Source organism: Podarcis melisellensis, assembly GCF_964234715.1.
Source record: "Podarcis melisellensis genome assembly, chromosome: 16".
In the NCBI taxonomy this organism is placed as follows: Eukaryota; Metazoa; Chordata; class Lepidosauria; order Squamata; family Lacertidae; genus Podarcis; species Podarcis melisellensis.
In genome coordinates, this window is record NC_138533.1 from 13,377,806 (window position 1) to 13,389,946 (window position 12,141).

At 46.3% G+C, this 12,141-nt stretch overlaps 1 protein-coding gene across 4 annotated transcripts in view; it reads left to right on the forward strand.

Annotated features, from left to right (window-relative positions):
* The window catches only part of CADM3 (cell adhesion molecule 3), a 99,869-nt gene that overhangs the window by 69,444 nt on the left and 18,284 nt on the right, over window positions 1–12,141 (forward strand). For all 4 annotated transcript variants that reach the window (XM_081891748.1, XM_081891749.1, XM_081891750.1 and 1 more), the window contains exons 3-7: window positions 3,449–3,601; window positions 4,226–4,363; window positions 4,602–4,772; window positions 8,213–8,303; window positions 9,986–10,155. In XM_081891748.1, the coding sequence (XP_081747874.1) occupies window positions 3,449–3,601; window positions 4,226–4,363; window positions 4,602–4,772; window positions 8,213–8,303; window positions 9,986–10,155 (723 nt within the window). The remainder of the gene's footprint in view (window positions 1–3,448; window positions 3,602–4,225; window positions 4,364–4,601; window positions 4,773–8,212; window positions 8,304–9,985; window positions 10,156–12,141) is intronic.

Here is a 12,141-nt window from a genome sequence, read left to right on the forward strand (position 1 = left end):
AGCAGTTTTATGGGTTTTACAATTACACTTATTTTATCTGCCTTGAAATTGTATTTCCTACGTGCTGGAACCTACCCTGGGAGCTTGTGGCGGAGGGCGAGTAATAAATCTTTCAAATAAATAAATTTGAGAAACCACAATTAGTAATGAGCAAATGCCCCACTGGCTCGGTTTGAAATTAGACTATGCAAATAAAATGTGTATATATATATATATATATATATATATATATATATATATATATATATATATATATGGGTGGGTGGGCATCAGAAGGGATGCTGGTGGCGCTGTGGGTTAAACCACAGAGCCTAGGACTTGCCAATCAGAAGGTTGGCGGTTCGAATCCCTGCCACGGGGTGAGCTCCCGTTGCTCGGTCCCTGCTCCTGCCAACCTAGCAGTTCGAAAGCACGTCAAAGTGCAAGTAGATAAATAGGTACCACTCCGGCAGGAAGGTAAACGGCGTTTCCGTGCACTGTTCTGGTTCGCCAGAAGCGGCTTACTCATGCTGGCCACATGATCCAGAAGCTGTACGCCGGCTCCCTCGGCCAATAAAGCGAGATGAGCACCGCAACCCCAGAGTCGGCCACGACTATACCTGATGGTCAAGGATACCTTTACCTTACTCTCCGCATCATCAGCCCAGTTCTGAGTTTGGACTCTGCTGCTGCCATAAGGAACCTGGCAAGGTCCTAATGCCTTCCTTGCAAACCTTTCCCCCTCCCACAGCAGCAGGCAAGCTTGGAAATGTCATTTCCACTTAAGGCTGAGATTTGCAAGCATGAGGCCTCGGTAGTCAGGCAAGGCAGAAATTGTATTCATAACCTCTTAGCAAGGCATCCCCTGAAGGCGAAAACAGAGCTGGTGAATTACCAGAAACAGGAGGCAGAAAATAAGGACTGTCCTTGGGAAGATTTTAGCTTATGTCCTTGGAACCTCGGTGAACCCAGGTAAATGATGCTGCACAGAGAACAGTGTTCCTCTAGAGCCCTCAAAGTCTGGGGAGAATCCATAAAACAGGCATGTGTATTTTCAGTCTCCTGCTCACCTGCGGCGATTCAGAATTGCCTCCAAATGACCAACACAGACACATTTGTTTGTTTTTCAGCTGGAAGGGAGTTGGTTCTCCCTGCCACTACTGAATATAAATTTATCCGTTAAAATTTTGGGTATTTCTCAGCCGAAAGAGCAGCACAAGCAGTCAAGAAGAGCAAGAGGAGATTTAACATATCAGCCTTTTTCACTTCCTTTCCGAGCTGTCAATGTGTCACAAGCGCAACGCAATTTGTTTGCTTGTTTGCTGCTCATTGTTTTCCATAATTTATACCCTGCAACTTCAGCAGTCATTTTGTGCTAACCAATTCAGATAAAGCAAAAATACAGTATTCAGAATGTTAAATAAACACAAAAGGCCCAACTTGTTCCCCATGAGACTACGGCATTCACAATAAAAGTTTTTTTTTTAAAGCAATTTTTTAAACACCGAGAAAATGAAAATGCATTTGCTTAACACCTGAAAGATGATAATGTGAGTGCTAGGAGGAATAGGTCCATATATCTGATTCTCGTGATGAGCAAGCTAAAATTATATATTTAATGTCTAAGTAAGATAAATTTGCAGCAGATCAAGTAGTCGGATTTGCTGCGGATGCCCCAGAGCTGAGGACAATGGAGCTAATCTGGTGAATTTTAGAGATGCTGTCATCTGAAATATGATTTATTGATTAAAAGCCCAGTCCTACATATCTGAGGGGGAAGTATATTGATTTTAATTCTGTAAATTGCAGGGCAGGAAAGCGCACATGCATGAACACGCTGTTAATAGTGTTTTAGTAGTAATTTTAAAACACTGTTGATAACTCACAATGTTAAAATGGAATTTTAAAACCACTGGTCAGGACCATCAAAACAGAAGGGAGTAAAATGTGGAGATCAACAGGCTGTCTGGAAAAAAGAAACCTTTTTACTTGTTTTTTAAAAAGGGCAAAGAGTGAGGATTCTGTACCTCCCTGATTGGGAACCAGTGAACCTTCACATGCCGTTGGACTACAACTCCCATCATCCCTGTGATCACTGGTTGATGGAAGTTGGAGTCCAACCATATTTGATGGCCACAGGTTCCCTATCACATTATTATTATTATTATTATTATTATTATTATTATTATTATTATTATTATTATTGTCATTGAACAGCAGTATTGTGTAATGGTTAGAACTCTTTCATCTCTTACCATTTCACTTTATCACTGCACACACCATCAGAACACACTGTCTCCAAAAAGCTGTAGCAAAGATATTTATGATTTTCAGTTTTATACATTTCAATAATTTTGCAGTCATTTTAACATTTCAAAACTTGACTCCCTTCCCCCTCTTTCTGTGGTTCCTTTAAAAAAAAAAATTCTGCATATTCCAAAGAGGCACTTCCTTCCCTCCTTCAACTGTTAGAGTAGACCTACTGAAATTATTGTAGCCCATTGCCTCTGATGAAAACCATTCTCAGTTATCTCATGTTATTGTGGTAGCTATGAAATTCTGTGGTGAGTAACTTAGAGACTACCATAGGCAATTATGACTACAACATTTCCAAGAGAGGAAGTTACTGAGAAATCACCTTTATAGCTTTTTTTCTGAATTTCATAGAAGCCTATTTGGGGCATTAAATAGCTAATAATAATAATATATCAGACTTTAAAAGTGTGGGAATGTTCAGGGATGTGGGAGAGTATATATTATTTGATTATAGTCTTTCCAACTTGTGTTAACAAGTTTCACAATTTAGCAGAGTAACATTCCCCTTTTAAACTTACAGCAGATGCGTTTGCTCAGGCTCGCTAAAGCCTTTAAAATAACTGTCCTGGTATTTCCCCCTTATTCCCTTATAAAAGATAAGACACAACACAGTCTTCTATAAAAGTATAAAAAGAATTTACTCACATTCTGTTCACAATCAGATCCCAGAAGGCAGACTTAGCTTAGAAAAGTAACATACACCTGGAAACTATCTCATAAGGAGACAGTCCCTGTCCTCTCTTGGCTGGCCAAGAGAGCATCTTTGGCTAAGCAGATGTTGCTTCTTCGATCCACGTAGTCAAAAAAAGAGAAAGGTGGCTGCCCTGCCCTGTGCTTTTGTCGTTACCTGCACAGGTGAGGCCACGCCCACCTCTAGTCACATGCAGAGGAAGTCTGTTCCAGCCCAGAAGGAAACAGGAAGTTTACCTGCTGGATGAACAAACATTCCTCTCCATGTGTAAACATGTTCACTCTAGGAATGTTGTACTTGACTGCTCTTGTGTTTCATGTCCCACAAAAAGCAGAAAAAAGAAAGATGAGTTTCTCCAACAGGGCATCCTCAATTTCAGTATTAGAAACCATTACCATGTACTTTTCTTAAAGCAACCTCACTCACCCATTTTGCAACGCTCCTTTTTCTCTTCTCCCCTAGCGCTGAGAGATCTCCGCATCCAGCTGGAGAGGTCCACGCCCAACGAGCTGACCATCAGTATCGACAATGCGACCCTGGCAGACGAGGGCGAGTACACCTGTTCCATTTTCACCATGCCTGTGAGGACCGCCAAGGCCATCGTCACTGTGCTGGGTGAGGCCAGGGGAGCAGGGAGGGGGTGGCAAGGCCAATCAGTGCCAGAGGGTAGTGAAGGCAGGCAGGGGCCAGAATCCCCAAGCCTAGGAGAGGGCCTCCTGCCCTAGCCGCACTCCTGCTTCCACTTCTCCCAGAGCATCCAGGAATTTCAGTGGCAGCATAAGGGAATTCTGAGTTTGCATGTCGTGTATCTTCCAGGTTAGGAAGCCTCCTGGAGTGGGTGCTAAGTCTAGGGACACCCCAAAAAAATAATCATCATCATGGAGCTACTAAGGGACAGTGAAAAGAGAGCAGAGAGAGGAGGGTGGCTAGACCTGATGTGCAACCTCAAGGGTCCTTGGCTGAGAGGGCTGCTGGGAGGTAGAAGCCAAAAGCACAGTCTGACTCTGGGAACTACAGAGGGGTTGCACCATAGAAATGCGAAAGGATAGAGTGGTCCCGCTCCACTCCTGCAGAGAATTTCGGCCGATGGTTGCTTATGGTGTTTTTTTTTTAACTAGACACTAAGCCTGTGTGTTACTGCCTTCCATCTCCAGTGTCTTGGAGGGTTGCTACGTAGCTGAGGATTATCCAACCAAGTCGCTAGTCCTCAGTGTCCCAGGTTTCTTTCCCTTCTCGCAGGAATCCCGCAAAAACCCCAGATCTCTGGCTACTCCGATCCTCTTAAAGAAGGAGACGTGGCCCAGCTGACGTGCTTCTCTTCCGGCAGCAAGCCGGCTGCTGAGCTCCGGTGGCATAAGGGGGACAAGCTGCTCTCAGGTATGAGGCCATGGGACAGCTCTGCCCCTCTGACAATTCGGGGTCCCCTGACCCCTGAATCAATCACTTAAAAGGTGGGTGGTTAATCACCTGTGGTGAGTCGAAAACTGCTTCCAGGCGACTTAGCCTGGATGAACCAAGGAACGATTCTTTCATTTGTTCAAGAATCCAAACTGTTCTCTTTGCCACAGTTCCCTGTGGCCACTCAGCCCTTCTTACTCCATCTTCCCCCAAACAGCTGAACCTTCAGAAGTGGAAGAAGATGCTAACGGGAAGACATTCACGGTCACCAGCCGCGTAGAATTCACCGTCGGGAAAGAAGACAATGGCGTGGAGGTCACCTGCACAGTTGACCATGAGTCCCTGCAGAACTCCGACAAGTCCACCTCCCAGAAGCTAGCAGTCTTTTGTACGTGAGCTGTGTGCAATGGAGTGGGCGGGTGGGGGTCAAAGGAAATGAAGGTGGCCCAACCTGGTTGATGCTAGGACCCAGGAGTGGGGGACATAGCTCAGCGGGAGAGGATCTGCTTTGCGAGCAGCATGTCCCGGGTTCAATCCCTGGTACCTCAACAGTGTTGGGCAGCGGTTAGAGTGTTGGGATAATATTAGAGTGGTTAGAGTGCTGAGCTAAGACCTGGGGGACCAGGGTTCGAATCCCCACTTGCTGGTGAAGCTCTCTGGGTGATCTTGGGGGGCCAGTCACTGCCTTTCAGCCTAACCTACTTCACAGGGTTGTTGATGGAGAGGGGGAGGAATGTGTGCACCGCTTGGAGAAAAGTTGGGGTGTAAAGGTATTAATAGATAACTAAAGAACAACAAGCTGGGATGGGGAACCTGGTGTCCTTCAGAAGTTGTCGGACTCCAGCTTCCATCATTCTTCACCATCAATCCTCACCTTGCTGGGACTGATGGGAGCTGGAGTCCAGCAATATCTGGAGAGCCCAAAGGTCCCCCAGCCCTGGCTTCTCCTGCCGCAACTATAGGAAACCTGGGGCCCTTTATACATTGCTGGACCACTGGCCATGCTGGTGAGGCAGATGGGAACTGGAGTCCTCTTCTGCCTTCTATACCAGAGAATTCAGTGCTTTTTCTTTTAGAAAAAAAAGGTGTGGTTACTCACCAGGAAGTAGTTACAGTTAAGCGCCACGCTGGTGGAAAAAAGTGCCCATATCCTTGAGTACCCCCAGAAAAAAAGCACTGCCAGAGATGGGAAATATTTCACCCTCCAGATGTTTTTAGACTCCACAATGCTCATTTGTTTCTCTTGAGCATTGGTCATGCCAGCTGGGACTGATGCGAATTGGGAGCCCGACAACATCTGAAGGTGTTTTGGGTTCCTCACCCCCAACTTGCAAAGATGTCAAGTAGCAGAGCTGGAAAAGGCCTTTTTCCTCACCCGAGATCTGGGCTACCAGCCTTGCTGGACCTAGAGAGCAAGGCCTTTTTTCAGATGGAACTTGACGGAACTCGATTCTTGCACGCCATTGCTACTCTAAGAGAAGGAGGGCGGTGTTCATGGTGAGTTCCAGGACCTCTTTTTCTGGAAAAACGGTACTGCTAGAGAGGGTTGAAGAGGATAATGAGGGACAAATGCACTTCTGTGAAAGGGGTCCCTTTTGCAGGCCAACCAGAAAGGTTATCAGCCTTCCTTGTACCAGAGAGAGAGAGAGAGAGAGAGAGAGAGAGAGAGAGAGAGAGAGACTTAATTGACTTTTGCAGCTCCTGTTCGTGCAGGGGCAGGGAGGGCTACATTCCCCTCTAGGCAACCTTCAAGGTGTCACATGCCAGTGGTGGGCGGGGCCAGAGGGAAAACTAGGCGGAGCAATGAATGTAAGTTTCACCTTTGCACACTAGGCTAGTTTCTACACAAACACACCTCTCTGTCTTTCTTCTAGACCAATGTTTCCCAACCTTCGGTCTCCAGCTGTTTTTGGACTACAGTTCCCATCATCCCTGACCACTGGTCTTACTAGCTAAGGATGATGGGAGTTGTAGTCCAAAAACAGCTGGAGACCCAAGGCTGGGAAACACTGTTCTAGACAAAAAAGAATGCAAGGAAGCGTTCCAGCCAGGGTTGTGCCTGGAGAAAGTTGTGTTTGAGAGCTGGGCTGATGCTGGAAGCTGGAGACACAGAGATACCCTCATGCTCTGTACTAGACCCAAGAGCTGGGACTTGGGGCTTCCCTGGAACGCTAATGGGGAAGAAAGCTCTGTTGGAGTGTTAATGCTGTGAGTCCCTCCATTCTATGCTCAGGTTGTATATATGTGTTAATAGAACCTTGTAGCAAAAAAGCAACACCATCTCTGTTGACTATCATTCCAAGGAACTGAACCCTAGGTAAGCTGAGGAACCCACAAAGTATCTTATCACTCAGAGACTGGGTTGTGCACTACACTACTTTATATGTGTGTTTTTAATCTAGGTTTTATTGTGAAAACTCCCCGTTTTCACAATATTGCTCACCTAAACAGATAAATAAATACCATTTTGGTCTGGATATAAGCCGCCCCCAGAGGAGGGCAACCAAAATGGTCAAAGGCCTGGAAACGATGCCTTATGAGGAACGGCTAAGGGAGCTGGGCATGTTTAGCCTGGAGAAGAGGAGGTTAAGGGGTGATATGATAGCCATGTTCAAATATATAAAAGGATGTTACATAGAGGAGGGAGAAAGGTTGTTTTCTGCTGCTCCAGAGAAGCGGACATGGAGCAATGGATCCAAACTACAAGAAAGAAGATTTCACCTAAACATTAGGAAGAACTTCCTGACAGTAAGAGCTGTTCGACAGGGGAATTTGCTGCCAAGGAGTGTGGTGGAGTCTCCTTCTTTGGAGGTCTTTAAGCAGAGGCTTGACAACCATATGTCAGGAGTGCTCTGATGGTGTTTCCTGCTTGGCAGGGGGTTGGACTCGATGGCCCTTGTGGTCTCTTCCAACTATGATTCTATGATACTATGGTCCGCACTATACAGTGGTACCTCGGGTTACATACGCTTCAGGTTACAGACTCTGCTAACCCAGAAAAAGTGCTTCAGGTTAAGAACTTTGCTTCAGGATGAGAACAGAAATTGTGCTCCGGTGGCATGGCAGCAGCAGGAGGCCCCATTAGCTAAAGTGGTGCTTCAGGTTAAGAACAGTTTCAGGTTAAGTACAGACCTCTGGAACGAATTAAGTACTTAACCCGAGGTACCACTGTATGTCTTCTCTATCTAGCAAAGCACAAGCAGTTGGTTGCACTCAGGTTTAATACAAGCCAGATTTGGGGGAGGAAATGCAGCCTATATTCAGACCAATATGGTAAAAATTAGAGGGCAACTGATTGGTAAAGGCTGAGCTAAGCATTTGGAAGTGGTAATGGCAGCCATCCCCTAGGAACAAGGGAAGCTGCCATAGAATAAGATAGACGGCTGGTCCATATAGCTCGGTATTGTCTACAACACAGAGGGGGGACCTGTGGCCCTCCAGATGTTGAACTGCAACTCCCAGCATCCCTGGCCATGAAGGACCTGGGATAGCTCAGCCGCTAAAGCATGAGATGCAAAAGATTCCTGCATTGCAGGGGGTCGGCCTTGATGGCCCTCGTGGTCCCTTCCAGCTCTACAACTCTGTGATTCTATGATGGTTGCTGGGGGGATCCCATAACATCTGGAGGGCCACAGGTTCCCCATTCCTGATCTACAATGACTGGTAGCAGTTCTCCAGGATTTCAGACAAGAGCCCTACCTGGGGATTGAACCTGGGACCTTCTGCATGCAAAGCAGATGCTCCACCACCGAATCAAAGGTCAAAGGTGGATCTGGTTGTGACAATGACAGCGGTTTCCCTTCTTTCTTCCTCTGTCTCTCTCCCCAGACAAGCCAACAGCTGAAATCAAATCGTATCCCGACAGCCCACGAGAAGGACAAAATCTGAGGCTGCGCTGCGATGGACGAGGCAACCCAATGTTAGTCTCCTTCTCTCCTCTGATGCGTAAACGGCAAAGAACCTCGTGTGCAGTGAAGGTTGGTCCATCAGGGCCTGTGTGCCAATGCCCCACCAACCTCAGTCTGCTCTGAGCCAGCCCCACCTGCCTGCCTGTTTACTCACATCCAGTCCAGGGGTTGGCTTTGCCAGCCATCTTCCTCCTCCTTAGTCTGCTTTTATAGAACTCTGCAGACCCTCCAAGTGTCCCTATTTTCCAGGGACAGTCCCGGATTTACAGAAGCTTCTGATTTGATCCCGGAATGTCCCACTTCTCCTTAGGATGTCCCTATGCAACCCCCGAGCCAAGGAGATAACTATACAACCTTCAGAAGACATTTGAAGGCAACCCTGTATAGGGAGGTTTGTTTAATGTCTTATTATGTTTTCCTATATGTTGGAAGCCACCCAGAGTGGCTGAGGCAACCCAGTCAGGGGGGTGGGGTATAATTATAATTATTGTTGAATAGGACATCCCTATTTTCATCAGAGAAATGTTGGAGGATATGACTCAGCAAGGGAAAAGGATTATAGGGGCAAAACCAAGGTGAGTTGGCTCCGCCTCTCCTTGGCTCTGGCTCCGCCTACTGTTGACCTCTTGGTCATACCAGTCCCAATGAATACTAGCCACTGCTCTTCACTTGATCACGTTATTCCGGCCCACCTCCTAGGTGGTTTACATCAGGGTCAAATGTGCTCTGCTTACTGGTCATTAAACAATCAGTTAAATTTATTTATTTATGGAATTTTATATCCCACCTTTTTGTCTGAGCAGCTCAAAGTGGCGTCAATGGTTCTCTCTCTCTCCTCTTTTAATCCCCACAACAACCTTGTGAGGTAGGTTAGGCCAGGAGGCAGTAACTGGCCCAGGCTCACCCAGTGAGCTCCATGGCTGAGTAGGGGATTCGAACCCTGGTCTCACAGGGCCACTCCAGCTTTTACACCACACTTGCTCTCTAAATTGTCTTATCCTGTGTATACCACCCCATTAACAATGTCCTTTTGATCTTTTTAATGATTCAAAAAATTACTAAAAAGCAAACGAGAAGCTCTAAAATAAAATCATGAAGAACGACTCCAGCACAAAACTAGATAACTGAGCGGAAGCCACCAGGGAGAGCTGAAAACACCAACAATGTTTAAATTATCTCAAGACGCCTAAGGTGGCACTGAGAAGAAGAAAATGAGGCTACCTAGTGAGGCTGTTTCAAAGGGGTATCCCACACTGGGGGAGCTATTTCCAAAAAAGGTCCTTTTCTGGAGCCAATTGGGGTTGGTAGAGCCAGAGCCAATGGCAGGCAGCACCAACTAGACTGTTTTGTCTCCATCCTCTTCCTCCCTGCTGAGTTTTTCAAGAGCAACCTGGAAACTGAGGGGGAGGAACCTGGCAGGCTGCGCCATCTCCTGATTGGTTGGAAGCAGGAAAGCAGACAGGTGGAGAGCAAACTGTGGTTGGTGGGGCAGTGTCCCCTCTGCCCGAATGGACCCGCCTCCACTGCTGGGCACCAGTTGGTCCCAGCCAGACCAAGGCAAGAAGACGAAGCCTTGCTGTTTCACCGTGTGCCTAGAACAGCTTTGTATCCCCCAATAGACCGGGGCCTCCAGATAATTGAAGGGTGATGTGCAATCCCTCTGATCTCACCAACTCTCTTCCCTCCCTCACAGCCCTCAGGAATACAAGTGGGAGAAGCAGGGAGCTCAGGCGCCCCTAGCCGAGGCCCAAGACAACATCCTCGTCTTCGACAGTTTGAACAAAAGCGACAGTGGGACCTACATCTGCTATGCCTCAAGCATTATGGGCATCTCCACGGCAATATACAACCTGAATGTTCATGGTGAGCATTGTTTCACAGCACCCTCTGCTGGTCGGAGGACTACATTCTTTGTGTTTCCTAGGATTGCTGGCCAGGGTGGGAACAGGTCTCATGGTCTCAGGAAGCTCTTATATTTTTGTAATAATACTCTTTTCTTCTCAGCCTAGAATGGGAAACAGCGTTAAATCATAGAATTGTAGGGTTGGGACCATGAGGGTCATCTATTCCAACCCCTTCAATGCAGGAACCTTTCGCCCAACATGGGGCTTGAACCCACGACCTTGAGATTAAGAGCCTCATGCTCTACCAAGTGAGCCTAGCTTATATATCTGAGTTTATAACACTGCCTATGTGTCAGGGGGTCCATATATTTTTTACTGAACTTTTAAAACTATAAGAAAATGAAACATTTACAGAAGGCAAAATTAGAGAGAGGGGGATACTGGGGGTGGGGAGAAGTATTATGCAACATTAATGCAAGCATGGAGCACGAATATTCTTGAGGTCTAACAACTACTTCTACATATTTTGAAAAGAAAATACCACAGTAATTGCCAACATGTTGAATTTGAAGGGAATCAAACGAAAATGTTAATCTCAATTTCCTTGCTGTCTTATTTTGTGCACACCATATGAATAGAGCATACCATAAGATAAAAATAAAGCATGGGTGTGTCGCATCTCGTGTGTGTGTGTACACACATACACATATGATTTGACATTATATAATCTCGAAATAAGCTTCATTAAAAATTCATCGCAAACAATGCAACGGCCATTAAAAATTAATCTGGAACAATGCAAAAGTACCTAATAAAATAACAAAACCGCAACAGTTGACTCTGTTTGTCAGTTTGCTTAAAAGGCAGGAAAGCCTGATTCCTCGGAGGAAGGCGGGATACATAAAAAGTCTGTTGAAATGCAGTATAGATGGGGGGAATATGAGACAAGACTTTTTCTTTTTTGGAGCAAAGGGATTTGCGCATCTGGCATGTGTGTTTAGTGCCTCGACCAATTTCGCTGCATGCGACAATAACCGCTTGAGAGTGTGGCATCAGGAAGGAGGCCAAAGGCGGTTGTGCTCCCGAGGACGCATCAATCAAGTGCTCTCTGAAGAGTGTTTGTGTGTGTGTGTGTGTGTGTGTGTGTGATTTTTCTCCCTAAACGATTCCTGCACTATCAGACTCTGAACTGATTGCAGACTTCTTAGCAGCCCCAGCCCTGGTGTAGCATGGTGGCTAAATGGCTGCGCTAAGAATCAGGAAGTCCCTGGATCAAATCCTGCCGTGGTAGCTTAAGGCAAGCTGCAGCCATTCGGACTCAGACTCCCCATCTGCGTTATGGGCGGGGATCATAATGCCGACCCACCTTGTTGTAAGGAAGATGGCATGATTTCCACGTTGCAGGAAGTTGGGCTAGATGACATTCGAGGTCCCTTCAAACTCTCTGCGATTCTATGATTCTGGGATAGCACATGCAAAGTGCTTTGAATACATGGAAGCACCAAACTGTGCTGGCCCCCATATGCTGGAGCCAAATATACTTTCTCTGCCTTGCCGGCACCTCGTCTGCTCACCCCACAGCTAGTCCTCCACCTTTAAAGGTCCACCGATTATGTCGCCATAGCAACCACTTAACCCCTTCACTCAGGCTGCTGTGTTGAGTGAGCATCTTCATTCCCAAATAATCCCCCCATGGGTTCTGGATGGGCACTTGATTGGCAGGAGCCAGGGAGCCACCTGCTGAGGCATCTCAGCCGAGGATTTAGCTGTCTTATATTTAGGTCCATGGCCTGGCCTATCTTGCATCCATATCTTGAATGGCTGGTTTTCCAGATTCAGGAATAAGAATGGCTTTGCTAACCCTTGGGTCACTTTATTGCTCTCTCCTGCAGGATGCTTGGTTGCTGCAGAAATAGTTATAGTTATTTACTTACTTATCATTGTTACTACTACTACTTTATTTAGGCAATTTATATACTACTGGCTACTACAGAAATATCACAAG